The following is a 20110-nucleotide window of genomic DNA, read 5'->3' as shown; positions in this document are numbered from 1 at the left end:
TTACCTGTAGACGATCGACATGTACTTTGACTCCTCCAACTATTCCCTTTTTAAAGGCTGCCAACATATCTAATATGGGGTTGAATCGACTACCTCTAAAAAATATAAACAGACAAACAAAAAGTACATTATTAATAACAGAATAAGAAATAAAAAATCTAACACTAAGTATCCTTCACATATGCAAGTCTCTCTGCTACATGCTGAGAGAGACATAAAAACAGTAGGAGGGCCTTCTCCTAAAGGGTTACAGTGTTAAAGCAGGTGAGATGGGTGCACCTCACTTCTTTCGTCAACCTACCGTATATTGTCTTCCCGGATGAGAACAAGGAAAATTGGACGTCCATGCATTTTCCAGTATTGCTTAATGAACTGTAGTGCATTCTATCAAAACACAAGAATGAGGTAGCATGTAATAGCATTATATCTGAGCTGATCAGGATGTTTAACCATTTGTGGAAAATAGCCAACAAAATTCAGATATATCAAGATAATTCACAGTCAATTCCTGGATAATATAAACTATTAGGGGTAGAAATGTTCTGATACAAACATGTATACAAGTATGAATATATACAAATTTAAGTCTGAAACTTCATTGAATTTAAACTTTGTTCTTAAAAGGAGTCAGATTACATATATTTTAAGACTACTTCCATTTTGGTGGCCTAATCGAATGGCTGGAGGGAAAAAAAAATAAAAGAGAGAGAGAGAGAAAGAGAAGTCAAGAAACATTAACTATAAAAAACAAACTGATGGTTACCAGAGGCGTGGTGGGAGGATGAAATGGGGGATGGACATTAAGGAAGGCACTTGTGGTGAAGAACACAGGGTGATGTATGGAACCACTGAATCACTATATTGTACATGTGAAACTAATATAACACTGTATGTTAACTCTAACTGGAATTAAAATAAATACTTGAAGAAGAAGAACAAAAAGGAATGGTCCCAGGGAGGAAAAATCAATCCAGGGTTGTCATCCAGAAGATTAATCCTCATCCCACATTACTGTGCATTTATTACAGCAAATGGGAGAAACAAGACTGAATCATAAATATGGAGGGTCCTTTTTTGACTCAATTTCTACTGTTGTCATCATCATTGTCATCATCACATCAAAGACTTACATAACACTTCACCATATGTCAGGCACTATTCTGAGCACCTTATATACATTAACTCATTTAATTCTCAGAATATTCCTATTATTATTCAGTTATACAGATGAGAAAAGAGAGACACAGAGAAGTCAAGTAACTCGCCCAAGATCATACAGCTGGTAAATAAACAGTAGAGCCAAGATTCTAACAAATGTAATCTGGGTCCAGACTTCATGCTCTAAACCATGACTCTAAGCTTCTCTACTCTGCAAATGGAAAAGGGATTGGAGGAGATTTTAACTGATGAGATGTTATGAGTTGGTTGAGGTTTTACTTGACATTCTTCATAATATAAATAAAATTACTTTCCTAACTCAACTTTTGTTCAAAAAGAGATAAATTACTGCTGTCATATGAACATGGTTTCCAAATGGTTTCCCCTTTGCTTTATAAACTGTATCTTTTCATTCCATTTATAGAATGGTCTATCAAGCAACGTCACACAACTTTATATAAGACATACTCCATCTATTATTCTAATGCTGCAAGCAATTTAACTCTTTCTCTAAAGCCACGCAGACATTGTTTTACTTTCATATTTTACAGCATGTTAACCCAGTGTCACAGACACCCAGAAGCACTCAATTTAATAACATATGATAAAATCAGTAGAAACACAGTCATCCAATTTCAATAAAAAGGGGTTTTGAAGCTACCTTTATGTCATCTATCAGCAGTAGAACATCTTGAGACATGTAGAAATCACTTAGGTCAAAGATGATAGGGTAACAAACCACAGTCTTTCCTAGAATGCGATAAATCTGTAAGAGATAATTTTAAAAAGTACAAAACAGGACCAAAGGCAAAAGTACAGTAGTGTAAGTCCTAATAAAAATTAAAAGTGATAAAGACATTTCTAAGTTTCTTGATTGGATCAGTAAGATACTAAAGTGTAGTCCACCTCTACTGTGATAGAAAAAGCCTCTGAATAAATACTGTCAAAATCAGGTAACTTATAATGTTCATAAATAATATAGCAGTGAGATGCTTATTCTTTCCTAGAAGACTTCTGTGATATCACACAAAACAAACAGTAAGATTTACTTATAGAAAATAACAATACAGACAATCAGCCCAAGTATATAATGAAATGTGAGAATGGATACATAGCAGGTCAAACATCATTTCGTTCTGTGGTATTATGATCTGAACACTGCTCCACAAGGAGATTTTATGAGCACCTTTGATGTACCAAGGCAGCCAATGGGCCTATCTGGCCTTCCGGAGAGTCCTAATTTTTCATTGATACCCAGGTGGAAATAAGCCTGTAAGACATAAATTTGGAAATCAGTCAGGCAAGAAGAATCAATGCTTTCCTTTTTGGCCCCTTTATTCCCCCTGACTAAAACCCTCCTAATTTCTGATCTTTCCAGAGGAAACGTGGCCAGGGAAACCTTACTCAACAGACCCGCAGGAAAACAATGAAGCCAATGAATTGGCTAGAAAAACTAGCCAATGATGACTTAGATTTGGGGGCACTGAGAGATTTGAGAGTAAATCTTTGGAGATCTGCTTAGCAACACTGTAAAATTTGACAATGTTCTTGCGTTGTCAAATGTAAACTTGCATGCTCTTTCCAATTCATAAAAGAATACATAGAGAAAAATGCTTGCTGTGTGATATAAAAAACAACAACAACAACAAACTGGCTAAAGTCTTAAAATTCAGGGTCTTGCCATTTGCGACAACATGGATGGAACTAGAGCGTATCATGCTTAGCGAAATAAGTCAAGCAGAGAAAGACAACTATCATATGATCTCCCTGATATGAGGAAGTGGTGATGCAACATGGGGGCTTAAGTGGGTACGAGAAGAATCAATGAAACAAGATGGGATTGGGAGGGAGACAAACCATAAGTGACTCTTAATCTCACAAAACAAACTGAGGGTTGCTGGGGGGAGGGGGTTTGGGAGAAGGGGGTGGGATTATGGACACTGGGGAGGGTATGTGCTTTGGTGAGTGCTGTGAAGTGTGTAAATCTGGCGATTCACAGACCTGTACCCCTGGGGATAAAAATATATGTTTATAAAAAATAAAAATGTATGCACACATGTACATAAAAAAAAAATTCAGGGTCTCACATCTCCTACTAGATTCCCACCTTCGAGTATTTCTCATCAAAATGGAAATGTTGGGAACACATCAAAATAAAAAGCCTCTGCAAAGCAATGTATCAATCAACAAAACTAAAATGCAACCTACTGAATGGGAGGAAATATATGTAAATTATATATTCAAAAAAGGGTTAGTATCCGAAATACATTTAGTTTATTTAAGTGGACACCAAAGCCTACAAATAATCCAATTAAAAAATGAGCAGAAACATGAACAGTCATTTATTCAAAGACATACAAATAGATTCCAACAGACATATCAAAGAGAAATGAAAATGAAAACCACAATGATATATCACATGACTTTTTTAAAGATTTATTTATTTTAGAGAGACAGAGAGAGCATGAGCCAAGGGAGGGGAAAAAGGGAGATGGAGAGAGAAGAAACCACAAGCAGAAGGAGAGTGGAGCCCCATGAGAGGCTTAATCCCTGGACCTTGAGATCATGACCTGAGCCCAAACCAAGAGTCGGCTGCTTAACCGACTAAGCCACCCTGGTGCCCTAAAATTGACTCTTAACTATAGCAGGTTACTAGAAGGTGGTAGGTGGGGGATATGGTTCAAATATATGACAGGGATTAAGAATACACTTATCTTGATGACCACTGAGTAATATATGGAATTGTTGATTAATGATATTGTATACCTAAGACTAATACAACACTATGTTAACTATAATGGAATTAAAATTTAAAAATTTTTAAAAATGGAAATGTCTTTATTGATTTTTCTGATTACCTAAATTTTATGAAAAATTTAAACCATATGCTCCAAGTAAATGGTCCTATTTATTCTCATTATCCAACTCTTGCACTTTGGTATATATTGAAGGATGTGTAATTTATTGTGTAAGCCCTAAAAAAACACCTGAAGTATAGGGTTACAGATTTTTCAAAAGTATATACATAAATATATACCCATATTACATACATATATCAATATGTACATATATTTACATAAATAAGTTCATAAACTATATCTATATATCTGTATCTATTTGGTGTCCCACTTGTTAAAACTTAGTACTATTGTGTTCCAGTTTCAAGATGGTAAACTGGGGGCACCTGGATGGCTCAGTGGTTTGGGCCGCTGCCTTCGGCTCAGGTCATGATCTCGGGGTCCTGGGATCGGGTCCCGCATCGGGCTCTCTGCTCAGCAGGGAGCCTGCTTCCCTCTCTCTCTCTCTGCCTGCCTCTCTTATCTACTTGTGATTTCTCTCTGTCAAGTGAATAAATAAAATCTTTAAAAAAAAAAAAAAAAGATGGTAAACTGAGTCTATGCATATACTCCACATTTCAGTGTTTAAATGACCGAAGAAATATAAAAACCCCTAAAAATATCTGTAGCACTCACTATTGGAAAACATAAAAAGGTGCCACAGTGGAACAGAAACTTCTAGAATTTCTACAAAGTAAAAACAGATGGATTTGGAATGAATTAGAAGGTTACCACTGCCAAAGCTGACCACTTCACCCAATAAGGTGCCTTCTTACCCTATTTAATACCTATCCCTTGATGAAGGTAGTTCCCAACTTTTTTTTATTTCAAAATCAATTCAGTAAACATCTCTGGACAGTGTACAATTATTTCAACAGAATAATTTCCTAGACTTGCTGGATCAAAGAGAATATGTTTTCTTTGAAACATAAAGCCAGGTTAGTCACCCTGCAGAAATAGTGGACCAAATTACTACCATTAATAGTGCGTAGGCCTTTTTAGTTACTTGAGTCAGAAAGTTCATCTTAAACTACTGTTTTCAAATATTTTATGGTTGAACTTTCCCATATATTTCATGGCTACTTGTATGTTCTATAAATTTTCCCACTTTTTTCCTTTTCTATTGGGTATTTTTCATTCTTTTTGATTTGTAAGAGAACTTGGTATATTAAGAATATTACCCTTTGTATAAATATTTTACCCAGTTTGCTCATCTTCAATGTTACAAAATGTGAGAATGACTGCAGAGTAGGTCAAACATCATTGCAGTATACGGTATTTCAATCTAAACATTTCCCTACTAGGAAATTTCACAAGCACCTCCGATGTGCCAGGTTGTTATCCCGTCTTCAGCCCTATTTAGTTAAATTTGTCAATCATTTCCTTAAAGACTTTTTTAGTGCTGGCATTATTCTAAGAAGGGACTCTCACTCCAGTTGTAAACTGTTCTATTTGTTCTTCTAAAGATTTTGTTTATATCATTTTAAAAAGTTTAAATCTTAAATCCGTCTGGAATTTATTTTTCTATTTGATGAGAAGAGGAAATTTAACCTGTTTTCCCCTGAACTGCTTCAAATATGAACCTCACTGTACCTAAAATTAATGTCATCACCAGAAGTCTCTGGTCATTATGCTATTGTGTACACTCCCATGTCAGAGTTAGCTTGGTGTCTCCTTCTCCTTCTGCATTGCTATGTTCCTAGAGAACAGCTTCCTTGCAGCTGGTTGGCACTGTGCCTGGCACATAGCTGGTGCTCAGGAAATACCTGATAGAGGAATGAGGGAGCAACTGAATGTCCTCCTGAGCCACCCGGGCTCTGAATACTGACTCTGGAATAATGGCTCTCATTTTAAATAAAATCAACTGGCCAGAAAAAGTACCCTATAAGCATTAGGCTATATAGCTGCCCTGAAACTACAGCATTCTATGCTAGATGGAGTCTGCTTTCTCTCAAATATTTTCCAAATTTTCAGAAATGAATGCATGTCTAAGCTATTTTAGATTTCTTCTTTTGGACAGGTGATTAATTAACTATGTACAAGTTAAAATGTACTGACCTAGATTTCCTTTAAATACTACTGTGTTACAGTGACAGGGTTTTCCTTAATTTTCTGAACCAAGGTATAGTAGGTCTCTGACAATTGTGTAGAAAGACCTAGAATGCTCCCCACATTCCAGGGTGTGGATAAAACTGTCCCCACATTGTACACATCCACACCATTTAATCCACTGAAATAGCATATTGTAATGGCTAAACAACAGAACTTCATTCTAGATCACACTATATTCATCTCCCCCTGAAGTGAATCACACCACAGTCACCACATCATGAAACATTAACTACACACAGTATAAGTCCTGCTCTCAGCTGTCTGCTCTATCTCTTGAGTGAGCTGAAGGAAGGTACAGCTTCTTAGAACAGAAAGATGAGCCACTGGCATAAGAACATGTGCATTAACTGAGATTGAAGGGCACACTTTTACTTCTAAAAGGTGGGCTTAGGGTGCCTGGGTGGCTCAGTTGGTTAAGCAACTGCCTTTGGCTCAGGTCATGATCCTGGAGTCCTGAGATCAAGTCCCGCTTTGGGCTCTCAGCTCTTTGGGGAGTCTGCTTCTCCTTCTGACCTTCTCCCCTCTCATGCTCTCTCTCACTCTCCCTCTTTCTCTCTTCCTCTCTCAAATAAATAAGTAAAATCTTAAAAAAAAAATAATAAAAGGTGGGCTTATCACTGAGTAATATATGGGACTATTGTAGACCTGAAACTAATACAATATTGTATGTTAACTACACGAGAATTAACTTTTTTTTAAAGATAAGCTTATAAGAAGCAATATACTAGGCAGTATATCTTAGAGGATGAATCCCAAAGAGCAGCTAGCTTGGAACATAAAGGCTGTAGCCACAGAGAATTTTCTATCTTGACACATGATTAGGGAAGTTGGACTCTTGGCCCCAAGTCTCATTTTACCCAAACCACATACCCATTTGTTCACACCATCTTTAAAACAACAAAACATAAAATAAGTCAGGTCCTTTTAGAACTCTTCACCTTACTCTTTCAATTTATTTTTTTATTTTTTTATTTTTTTTTGAGAGAGAGCACATTCGTGCACACTAGTTGAGGGAAGGGGCAGATAGAGAGGGAGAGAGACAGAGAGAGAGATATTCTTAAGCAGTGTCCATGCCCAGTGCAGAGCCTGACTCGGGGCTCAATCCATGACCCTGAGATCATGACCTGAGCTGAAACAAAGAGCTGGACACTTAACCGGCTGAGCCACCCAGGTGCCCCAAGTCTTCACCTTAGTCTAAATTGAATGCTTCCTAGCACCTCCACAGCACCTTGTTAAACATATATTATAGCATGAATCTAGGTGGATTGTAATTAACTATTTTTCCTGTCATACCAATAGACTCAGAGTTTACTGAGAACAGGGACAGAGCACAGAGCCATTTTATCTGAGTGTCCCACACAAAATTCTGCACATAGCAGGTGTTCACTAATCAATGGATGCATGAAATGTCACATTTAAGTCATTTAAAGCCATGTTTATATTTAAAATATTGACTGCATATTGTCTGGTGGAGTACAGATTCACCGAAGATTAAAAAAAAATTGCAATATAAATTAGGCTTGAAAAAAATGGAGTCAAGTTTATTTGCTTTGAGCACATGTTTATCAAAGAGTAATAATCTTTGTTACTATTCTCTGGAGCTTTCAGTGAAGAACCATAAAAAGTATATCAGCAAATGTAGCCAGTAATAATAGAGTGTTAGAGACTTAGATTTTCCCCACTTCATGCTGCCTCCTCTCCTTGCCTTGTGAATCCTCTGGTCCCTCTCCTCTTCTACCACAAAGCCCATTTATTTACATGTTGGCATGATTTCAAAGTGTTACCTACTCTAGGGATCCTTGAATTTTCAGCCTTATCTCTTTAATCAGAGGGGATAAGAGCTCTAAATTTGTTAGAAGAGGTTTAAGAGCCCTCAAAGAGCTAGTACTCAGGGTGATCTGACACCCAGGTTCTGGTTTTGTTGCCCTTGGACAAAGTCCTGTCCAATCAGCAGTGACGCTCTAAGGCCCTGCCTTCTCCCATGCAAAGTACACTTCTCTTCTCTAAGCTTGAATTCCTTGTTGTAGCATTAAGGCTTTGACCACAAATGGTTATATCAACCTAACTGAGCTAACCTTGATTATTTGAGAGACAAAATTCTAAACACTTACATCAAACACTTCAGAGTTTGTTCCTGTATTGTTTTTAACAATTACTATGTAGAAGTGATGGCTTATAAATAACTAGTGGAATTGGGTTCCCTGCTCAGTGGGGAGTCTGTTTCTCCCTCCTTCTCTACCCTTCCCCCCCTGCTCATGCACACACACACTTTCTCTCTAGCTCTCTCTCAAATAAATAAAATCTTTAAAAATAAATAAGTAAGTAAATAAATAAATAACTGATGGAAGTCAACAATTTCCTGTCACTAATGGGCAGGAATATTCCTAAACAGGCATTTCTGAATTCTTCTGCAGAGTATTACATGCAAAAGGCCCCCAAAATCACCCTTTACTCCAATCTAAATAGGTACATAACAACATTAAGAATGAACTCAGCTGTTACTTTGAGACCGAGCAAACCAGAAAGGTGAGAATTACTTCAGACCCCAAATAAGTAAGGCAAAAGAAAAATGGAAGTAGTTATTACCAATAAATATTTCAATGAGAAATTTTGTTTAATAGTTAATGTAAGGGAAAATTACCAAGTCCAGTATAAATGTTAATTTTAAACACAAGGCACTAAAATTCAGGTTAATTTGTTATTTAAATGTTCAGTCTAGTTCAGTAATCGATTTTAGAAGTAAGAATCAATAGACCTATGAATATAATGTATACACACACAATGCAAGGGTTTTTTAGTAACAATGTCTGATAAGGTAGGTTTCTCAACTGAATGAGAAAGACTTCTGGATTAATGACTCTATTTCAGAATCAGATTTTAACTATGCTACCTGACTGTAAACTAAGTCTAATCTTCATGCTCTAGTACCTCTACAAAATTGACAGTAAAGAAGTAGAATCACTTACTTTCACCAGCTCCTGCTGAGCCCAAATCTGAATAGGTTCTACCTGTTGAGGAGTTTGAGTCTGAATACCATATGTGTTGAGGAAAACTTGAAGGCTAAAAAACACAGGGAAAAAGGGAAGAGACATTTTTAGGCAATGCACGTAGAGTGTAGAGAACGGTGGAGGAGGAGGTGGGGAGGAAGGAGACTATGCTAGCTTGGAGAACATTTTAATTTATTAATGTGAGCAATATGCCATCTGTGCTGGGATCCAGAGGCCCCCTGGAGTTCCTTACTAGGCATCAGGTGGGAGCTCTGGGGGCTGGCAGAAAGAGCAAGCACTGATTTGGGGAACTCCCAGTATCTGTGGCACTAACTCCTCTGAACTACACCCCAGGCAACACTGGCACAGGTCACACAGTCTTTAATATTCACATCAACTAAAACAAAATTATTTTAAACATGAAAGCAATGTTGTTCTGGCACTTAAAGTGACATTAATGACTCCTTGAAACCCTGTCAAGGGGTCTGTGAAATTAATCTCTACCACATACTCAATATTGTAACATAAAGCAATAAGCCCCCTCTCCTTCCTCCCAAAGGAACACACCACCCATCCGGATTTCATACCGTTGGCTTTCTGCTATGAGTGCTACATGAACAACCAAATCATTTTCCAGTGGGCCCTGTAATATAGAATAAGGGAGGGGGGAGAAAAATTTTAAAAGATCTGGCCATCATCAGCTACAATGAGAATCAAGGACAGTATTAACTATCTCTAATCAGTTCATTAAAATGATGGACACCTACTGGCTCCATGCAGTCACCTCTCTTTCCTTGCTCTCCACTGCCTACTAATCAATTTGATGGTGTAGACAGAGTAATGGAACACCAAGGAACAGAAAGCTATAAATCTCACCCTTACCAGAGGGGCTAGCCTGTCAGGCCTATTTTGAATGATGCATAAGAGTACTTTTGGGACTGAGAGTCATTTTCCATCATTTAACTCTGAAGGGAAGAGAACGAACTAAAAATAAAAACCCAACTTATGCATTCTCTGTAAAATAATGACTGTGAGTTAAAATTGTTCATTTGACATCTTAACCACATATAAGGCTATTCTCTTTCTTGTTAGCTAATTTTCCTTTGGCACCATATATATCAAAATAGCTTTATTCTAATATATAGTTCCTATAGTAGAGAATGAACTACCCAGTTGACTATGTAATTAACACTGTTCATTAAATACAAGCTGTTGGGCTTAATAGTTCTAATCAAAGATACTGTTGGATATTTGTTACTCTTTTTGTGCATGTGTGGAAACAATTCACTATAGCATATATTACACATTGTTAAAATGAACCCAATTTTGAGCCTGTATTAATTAACAGAGAACATTAAGAAGCATCAATAAATTACAGTATTAAGAAGCTCTGAAAATACTGATCAAATGTAATTTCTTCATAGTAATGAATCCAACATTCCATTCCCAATAGTATGCTGTAAAATGTCTGATTTACCATCAGTCAGTTCCCCTCCATGGTATTCAATATTTATGTATGATGGAAAGCAAGAAACACCAGAATACATATATCAGCAGTAAATATCATACATTCAAAAGGATGGTTCCCAGAATCATCGTGAAAATGCCATTTTGGGAAGACTTCCATGTGATTTAAATGAATATATAAGAGAAAATATGATATAACAACCCAACAAAAATAAATACACATTAAAAATGCCATAAATTCTATTTTTATTTGATAAAGACCTTAAAAGTTAATGTTACTTAGGAGGATGAGAACAAAATTAATATTCACAGTCTCATCAAGATCTCTAACACCAAATGAATACATTAAGCCTACTTCTCTCTGATGAAATCTAGTATTTACTTCATCAAAAGAAGTAACCTTAGAGTGGGCAAATTACCCATAATCTTCAGGACAATTAGGGATTATTAAATAAAAAGCAAGTGAATACATATACAAGAATGCAGATAACATTTCAATAACAATAAATAAGGTAGTTTATAGATTAGGATTGGCAAATTGGTATCTTTTTTTTTTTGAATCACAGACCTTTTAGGATAATGTTGTTTCCATTGGTATGACAGAGTACTCAGATCTAAAATGCCCACAACACATGTTGAATCATAATAAGTATTTAGTTAGGGGACTATTAGTGGCTGAAGAATTTTTTCATTGTAAAAACTCAGCATTTCAGAAAGTTACAACTCAAAAACTTTCTGTGATGATCTTAGGCCTTTGCCATAGCCCAAGTGGGACACTGCACCCCACTTCTACCCCAGAAAGAATTCAGCATGGGTATTCTCACCCATATAATAATAACCACTGCCCTTATCTCGGAGAATTGCTGAGGATTTAGGGAGGGAACAAAGTGCTAGGCACAGTATTGACACCTAACAAAAATAAAGACACTAATACTTACTGCAGTTGCATTTACTGTTTTTACATCTATTCTAGAACACCTGTTCCTCTCTTCCTTGTTGAGGTTCGCTTTAATACCTAAGTCACCCTAGGCTTCTACCATTCTAAGACATGAAGACCATCTATTACTCCATTTTTATATGGCTAGTTCTTCCCCCAAAGAATTCCAAACATCTTTTAAAAGAAATCCTCAGGTAAGTTACCACTTTCTAATTTTCTCTCCTTCTATTCTCAAACACAGACTATAGCTTTCTTCTTACTTTTTACCTTTCTTGCCTCTATAATTCTGTATTCTGCCATCTAACCTACTTTGCCTTTAGAGACTGAAAACCTCATACTTAAGTCCTTGGTTTCTACTCATTGGATTTCTTTCTCTTTCTTTGTCTCTCTCACCAAACTCAATTACTCTGGGAGTTAAAATTATGACCTCTAAGCAGATCATTTCATATTTATATTTCTAGTCCTGAACTTTCTCTTGAGTTCTAGTGCCCATATTTTTAATTTTCTGGACATTTTCTCCTGGCTATTTCCAAAGTTAAAAGTCCCAGAACTCAACTCCTCACTGACCCTACCTCCACCCTAAACAGGCTCACTCTAGCTCAAAATCACCTTTCACTCCTGTTTTTTACCCTCCAAATCCAATTTGTCACCAAAATCCTGTTAATCTTTCCCTCAAAAAGTATGAATCTTCTTTTCTTGAATCTTTTTTCATTTCTGTAGCAGTATTCAGGATTGGAAAGTACTAACCACAGCAACAAACACTTCAACAAAACACTCAACAGTCTATGTGCAAGGCACTGTTCTAACAAACCATTATTTCCATTTTCCAGATTAAAAAAAACTGAGGCAAAGAAAGCTTAAGTAACTTATCCAAGGATATGGAGCTAGCTAACAGAAGAGCTAGAATTCAGACACAGGCAATTTGACAGCAGCATCTTTGCTCATATTCAGTTATTCTGCCTCTCAGAGATGGAAAAGGGGCAGATGTTAAAAAGAAAAGATCCACATACAAATCCAATCTTATCACTTGATCCTGTATGATCCAGGTCATCTAATGGATGCCTTCAATTTGCCATGAACAAGACTGAACCACTGAATTCCATCCCTAAAACCACTCATCATCAAAGTATTTATTTCTTTAAGGTCCCACACTATGTGCTCATTTGATCTGGCCAAAACCATGTAAATCATTCTTGATTCCTTTTTCCTTCAAACCTCCAGACAACAACAATAACAAAAGATAAGTTATTAAGCACCATGGAACAGTTTCAGGAGAATAGGAATTAGTTCTTCTTTAAATGTTTGGTAGAATTCCCCCGGGAAGCCGTCTGGCCCTGGGCTTTTGTTTGTTTGGAGATTTTTAATGACTGTTTCAATCTCCTTACTGGTTATGGGTCTGTTCAGGCTTTCTATTTCTTCCTGGTTCAGTTGTGGTAGTTTATATGTTTCTAGGAATGCATCCATTTCTTCCAGATTGTCAAATTTATTGCCGTAGAGTTGCTCATAGTATGTTCTTATAATAGTTTGTATTTCTTTGGTGTTAGTTGTGATCTCTCCTCTTTCATTCATGATTTTATTTATTTGGGTCCTTTCTCTTTTCTTTTTGATAAGTCGGGCCAGGGGTTTATCAATTTTATTAATTCTTTCAAAGAACCAGCTCCTACTTTCGTTGATTTGTTCTATTGTTTTTTTGGTTTCTATTTCATTGATTTCTGCTCTGATCTTTATGATTTCTCTTCTCCTGCTGGGCTTAGGGTTTCTTTCTTGTTCTTTCTCCAGCTCCTTTAGGTGTAGGGTTAGGTTGTGTGCCTGAGACCTTTCTTGTTTCTTGAGAAAGGCTTGTACCGCTATATATTTTCCTCTCAGGACTGCCTTTGTTGTGTCCCACAGATTTTGAACCGTTGTATTTTCATTATCATTTGTTTCCATGATTTTTTTCAATTCTTCTTTAATTTCCCGGTTGACCCATTCATTCTTTAGAAGGATACTGTTTAGTCTCCATGTATTTGGGTTCTTTCCAAACTTCCTTTTGTGGTTGAGTTCTAGCTTTAGAGCATTGTGGTCTGAAAATATGCAGGGAATGATCCCAATCTTTTGATACCGGTTGAGTCCTGATTTAGGACCGAGGATGTGATCTATTCTGGAGAATGTTCCATGTGCACTAGAGAAGAATGTGTATTCTGTTGCTTTGGGATGAAATATTCTGAATATATCTGTGATGTCCATCTGGTCCAGTATGTCGTTTAAGGCCTTTATTTCCTTGCTGATCTTTTGCTTGGATGACCTGTCCATTTCAGTGAGGGGAGTGTTAAAGTCCCCTACTATTATCGTATTATTGTTGATGTGTTTCTTTGATTTTGTTATTAATTGGTTTATATAGTTGGCTGCTCCCACATTGGGGGCATAGATATTTAAAATTGTTAAATCTTCTTGTTGGACAGACCCTTTGAGTATGATATAGTGTCCTTCCTCATCTCTTATTATAGTCTTTGGCTTAAAATCTAATTGATCTGATATAAGGATTGCCACCCCTGCTTTCTTCTGATGTCCATTAGCATGGTAAATTCTTTACCACCCCCTCACTTTAAATCTGGAGGTGTCTTCGGGCTTAAAATGTGTTTCTTGGAGGCAACATATAGATGGGTTTTGTTTTTTTATCCATTCTGATACCCTGTGTCTTTTGACAGGGGCATTTAGCCCATTCACATTCAGGGTAACTATTGAGAGATATGAATTTAGTGCCATTGTATTGCCTGTAAGGTGACTGTTACTGTATATGGTCTCTGTTCCTTTCTGATCTACCACTTGTAGGCTCTCTCTTTGCTTAGAGGACCCCTTTCAAGATTTCCTGTAGAGCTGGTTTGGTATTTGCAAATTCTTTCAGTTGTTGTTTGTCCTGGAAGCTTTTAATCTCTCCTTCTATTTTCAATAATAGCCTAGCTGGATATAGTATTCTTGGCTGCATGTTTTTCTCGTTTAGTGCTCTGAAAATATCATGCCAGCTCTTTCTGGCCTGCCAGGTCTCTGTGGATAAGTCAGCTGCCAATCTAATATTTTTACCATTGTATGTTACAGACTTCTTTTCCCGGGCTGCTTTCAGGATTTTCTCTTTGTCATTGAGACTTGTAAAGCACCATGTAACCACCATCATAACACCCATACTAGGTAGGTAACTATTATTCTTATTTACTAATGAGACAACTGAGGCATGGAGTTGTTTAAAAAAAACTTAGCTAACATCACACAGATAATAAGTGGCAAAGGTTGAATCCAAATCTGGGCAGTCTCCTCTATCTCTTAAACACTATAGTATCTGCCTCTCAAAGGTGCTACTAATTCATCAGTCATATTGGTTCTACCTCTAAAGCATGTCTCAAACACACCACCTTTGTCCACCTTCACTGCTGCGACCACCCTACTCAAAGTTGCCATGATCTTTCACTTGGTCAGTTAACAGTTGTAACTACCTCAGTCTTACCCCACCATTCACAGCAGTCCATTCTGCCAACAGCAATGAGAATTTTTTTCTCAAAAAGTGTAAATCATACCATCTCACCACCAGCTCATTCCATCCTACTCCCATGCAAACATATATACATACCCTGTTTATAACTCTCCAGTGGTTTCCTTTTGCCCACAGAATATGAACCAAACTGCTTCCTATGTCCTACCATGGCTTGCATGATCTAGCTCTGGGCCTACCTCTTCTTTCTCATTCTCCCTCCTTTCCTTTACCACGTTTTAGCCCCAATGGATTCTGTCTGTCCCTTGAACAAGCCAGCTGTGTTCCTATCACAGGGCCTTTACACTTGCAGAACTTCTGTCTGGAATGTTTTTCCTTCCCAATTGTTTTGTGAATGCCCTCTTGTTATGCAGGTCTCAACCATTATCCCTTCCTCAGAAAGGTCTTCTCTCTCTACCACAGCCTGCCCCTCTCTATCATTTTATCTTATTTTGTCTACTTCTTAGTATTTATCAGCTCCAGAAATTATATTGCATTATTTATTTAAATGTTCAATGTTATTCATTCCCACTAGAAAGCAACTCCCTGAGGACAGGAACTTTGATCTATTGTCTCCATTGCTATGTCCTCATTGCCTAAAACAGTACCTGAGCATATAGCTGGTGCCTACTACTTGATGAATGACTGCTCAGGAAAGTTTCTCAATTATGTGTTTATCTGTAAAGTGGGAATAATGATATGTAAGCTGCCTAACACGGAGGGGGGAAATCAAACAAAAGAGGGCATGTAATACATTTACAAACTGATCTGCTAAACACATGATATCTATACTATTTATTCTGCCATTCTCTGCTAAGCTTCCCTTGCTAAGCCTCCCTTTCTTCACTGGTAAACTGGAATAAAAAAAGTATCTACTTCATAGGATTATGAGGATAATACAGAGCACATAGAAGCATTTAACACACTGTCTGACATATCCTCCTAAGTGTTCAAAAAACTTTAGCCTTCTCATCAACCCCAGAAATACAACCATAATTCTGAGTGATTGTAATATGCTTCCTCAACTTTCTGCTTCATACTTGCATCTGCCCATCTTCTGTATTTTATAGTCAGGTTAATTTTCTCATGTCAGTGATTTACATAACAGAAGTGGTCAAAAAATACTTGTTGAATGAATGAAGACAAGAAACGAAAGATGGGTGAGTAAACATATATTTATGTAATGTTTAGGTTATCACTTCTTACTCTAAAACCAGTGTTTCCCAAATAAAGGTCCAACTTCCAAAAGACCTTTACAATATAACCACTACCTATGGTTCCCTATTTATCTCCCATCTGTTTGCCTAAGAGCGTGCCACTAAAAACAGTCACTCCTATCCATCTCAAGTTTCTATCTACTGTCCTTCTATACTTCAACATTTTAATTGCTCCTTTGTTCCTGTCTATCCAGATCCTGACCCACTCTTTCAACAAAGTCTCCTCCATAAACTTGCCAAACATCAGGGTGTCCAGATATCTTCTGTTCCCCATCAGCAAATGCAGGTAATGTCTGTATGAGTTACTTGATGATACTCATATTGTCTCATTGAAAGGCTTTTTGCATGCTTATAAGCAGTCTGTACAGAATGAACTACAGAGTGAACCCCTTGAGGGGCCCCTCATGCTCACTTTTCTTACCTCGCTTGTATACAATACCTTATATTAAAATAAAGACTGTTGGTACTCATTTGGTGGTCTGAAAGAAGAATCTTGTTTTTAAAGTACTGTTGTTTATATTTATTAACAATATATAAATCATCCCTTAAATATACAAAACAGATGTTTGCAAATACAAACAGTATATTTTTAACAAAGGAAAATAATCATAATTTGGTGTACATGTATTTATATAAACTATCAAAGGATGTACACAGGTCATCTTAATCACATGACTGAAGACCAACAACCTGTGGTTAGAAATATTCTGATTTAAACTTCTGTTTTTACGGGGCGCCTGGGTGGCTCAGTGGGTTAAAGCCTCTGCCTTCGGCTCAGGTCATGATCCCACGGTCCTGGGATCAAGCCCCGCATCGGGCTCTCTGCTCAACAGGGAGCCTGCTTCCTCCTCTCTCTCTCTGCCTGCCTCTCTGTCTACTTGTCATCTCTGTCTGTCAAATAAATAAATAAATAATCTTAAAAAAAAAAAACTTCCGTTTTTACAAATGAATCAAGTCAGGTTTAAAATTTTTTTTTTACTCTGAAAAAAAACCACATAACACAAAATTTAGCATCTTCACCATGTTTAAGTGTACCGTAGTAGAAGAGGAATTTTTACACTGTAACTCATCTTGCTAAAAATTTAAAACTACGGTAATTAAAACACTGCAGGTACATCTGTCTAGATTCTAGTTTTTAAATTACCCAAATCAGGTCAAAGCAGCAAAGCTAGGAGATCTGCAGCTGGGAACTATAAATAAAACAGTGTAATACAACTTTCAAAGGTTATACAGAGAAACTTTAATGTGAAAGTGCCTTGATGGTTTCCTTCCCCTTTTCTTCTTTCAATTTAATTTTTTCAGTAGGTAATTAATTCATATGGTTCAAAATTTCAAAATTATTCAAGTTTTCAATGAAGTGTCTCTCCTTCCTACCTGTGGCCCCAGCATCCAGCCAGTTCCCCACTGTCTACCAACCAGGTAATTGCTAGGATTATTTAATGCCCCTTGCCAGAGTTTACATAGAAAAGCAAACATTTACATTCTTATTTTCTCATACTTTTTAGATGAAAAACAGCATATTATCAGCTACTTTCCCACTAAGTAATTACATATCATGATGTACTTTTTATATATTAGTATATAGAACACAACCTCATTTTTTGTTATAGCTCCTTGGTATTCCCTTTTATCAATGTACCTTCTTATTAATGTCATCTTTACACATCTTTTATCATTTAAGGCTAGTCAACATTTGCAACAAATCTCTGGACAGGGTTATGGTGGATTTTATATATGGAATCATTAAATATCAGGTTTCAATTTTGCTTATAAAAGCAGAACGCACTTAACCTAAATCATTCATAGGCATTCCTATCACTGGATTATTTGGGTCACTAGAAGACAGCTATCAGAAAAAATCAGTAGGATTCAATTTTGGGAGGGAAACAGTAAAAAGAGTTTGAATATTTTCTAGGAGAAAGCACAGAAAGATGCACAGATGTCCTTTTATAGGCATATCTCATTTTATTGCAGTTCCCTTTGCTGCATTTTGCAGATGATTAAGTTTTTTACGAATTGAAGGTTTGTGGCAACCCTATATAGAGTGAGACTATTGGCATCATTTTTTCAACAGCATTTGCTTACTTCATGTCTCTGTGTCACATTTTGGTAATTCTCACAATATTTTAAACTTTTTCATTTTTATCATACTTGTTATGCTGATCTGTGATCAGTGATCTTTGATGTTATGATTAAAATTGTTTTAGGGTGTCACAAACCTACCCATAAAAGCCAGCTAATGTAACTGACAAATGTTGTGTGCGTTCTCATTTACACCGACTGGCCCATTCTCTCTCTCTCTCCTCAGGCTTCTCTATTTCCCAAGACACAACAACGTTGAAATCCAGCCAATAAATAACCCTATAATGGCCTCTAAGTGTGCAAGTGAAAAGAAGTCTCATGTTTCTCATTTTAAATCAAAAGCTAGAAGTGATTAAGTTCTGTGAGGAAGGCATATCAAAAACCAGGACAGGCTGAGAGCTAGGCTTCAGTTAGTCAAGTTGTGGAGGCAAAGGAAAAGTTCTTGAGGGCAATAAAAAGTGCTATGCCAGTGAACACACACATGATCTGAAAGTGAAACACCCTTATTGGTGATATGGAGAAAGTTTCAGTGGTTTAGATAGATCAAATCAGTCATAGCATTCCCTACACCAAAACTTAATTCAGAGCAAGGCCCTAACTCTCATCAATTCTATGAAGGCAGAGAAAGGTGAGGAAGCTGCAGGAGACATTTGAAGCTAGCCGAGATTGGTTTATGAGGTTTAGGGAAAGAAGCCATCTTTATTACATCAAAGTGCAAAGTGAACAGCAAGTGCTGATGTAGAAGTTGCAGCGAGTTTTCTGGAGGATCTAGCTAAGATAATTAATAAAGATGGCTACAACAAACAACAGATTTTCAATGTAGATAAAACAGCCTTCTATTGGAGGAAAATGCCATCTAGAACTTTCAAACCTAGAGAGAAGCCATTGCCTGGCTTCAAAGCTCCAAATGACAGGCTGACTCTTTTGTTAGAAGCTAATGCAACTGATGACTTTAAACTGAAGCCAATGTTCATTTACCATTCTGAAAATCTTAGGGTCCTTAAGAATTATACTAAGTCTACTCTGCCTGTGCTCTATAAATGGAACAACAAAAGCTTGATGACAGCCCATCTGTTTACAACATTGTTTATTGAATATTTTAAGCTCATCGTTGATATCTACAGCACAGAAGAAAAGATTCCTTTCAAAATATAACTGCTCATTGACTGTGTACCTAGTCATCCAAGATCTCTGATGAAGATGTACAATGAGATTAATGTTTCCATGTCTGCTAACACAACATCCATTCTATAGCCCATCAAAGAGTAATTTCGACCTTCAAGTTTTACTTAAATACATTTGTTAAAATTCTAATAGAAGCCACAAATAGGGATTCTCTGATGGGTCTGGGCAAAGTAGATTGAAAACCTTCTGGAAAAGATCCACCATACTAGATGCCAACAAGAAAATTGATGATTCATGGGAAGAGGTCAAAATATCAACATCAACAGGAGTTTGGAAGAAGCTAATTCCAATTTTCAAAGATAACTTGGAGGGGTTTAAGACCTCAGTGGAGGAAGTATCTGCAGATGTGGTGGAAAGAGCAAGATAAGTAGAATTAGAAGTGGAGCCTGGAGGTGTGACTAAATTGCTGTAATCTCAAGACAAAACTTTAATGGATAAGGAGTTGCTTCTTATGGATTAAAAGAAAGTGGTTTTTTGAAATGAAATCTACTCCTGGTGAAGATACTATGAAGACTATTCAAATGACAACAAAGAATTTAGAATGTTACATAAACTTAATTGATAAAGCATCAGCAGGGTTTGAGAGGACTGACCCCAATTCTGAAAGAAGTTCTATTATGAGTAAA

The 20110-nt window shown here is 36.9% G+C and overlaps 1 protein-coding gene across 1 annotated transcript in view; it reads right to left on the bottom strand.

Moving 5' to 3' along the window:
- The window catches only part of PHKB (phosphorylase kinase regulatory subunit beta), a 230275-nt gene that overhangs the window by 24599 nt on the left and 185566 nt on the right, over positions 1 to 20110 (bottom strand). Inside the window, exons 16-21 of the mRNA XM_059381622.1 lie at positions 9682 to 9737; positions 9074 to 9167; positions 2345 to 2428; positions 1820 to 1924; positions 302 to 384; positions 5 to 95 (exon numbers count right to left, since the gene is read on the bottom strand). Of these exons, the coding sequence (XP_059237605.1) occupies positions 5 to 95; positions 302 to 384; positions 1820 to 1924; positions 2345 to 2428; positions 9074 to 9167; positions 9682 to 9737 (513 nt within the window). The remainder of the gene's footprint in view (positions 1 to 4; positions 96 to 301; positions 385 to 1819; positions 1925 to 2344; positions 2429 to 9073; positions 9168 to 9681; positions 9738 to 20110) is intronic.

The sequence above is a fragment of the Mustela nigripes genome, chromosome 17 (genome assembly GCF_022355385.1).
Source record: "Mustela nigripes isolate SB6536 chromosome 17, MUSNIG.SB6536, whole genome shotgun sequence".
NCBI classification, from domain to species: Eukaryota; Metazoa; Chordata; class Mammalia; order Carnivora; family Mustelidae; genus Mustela; species Mustela nigripes.
This window is presented reverse-complemented; position numbering and strand designations above follow the sequence as displayed.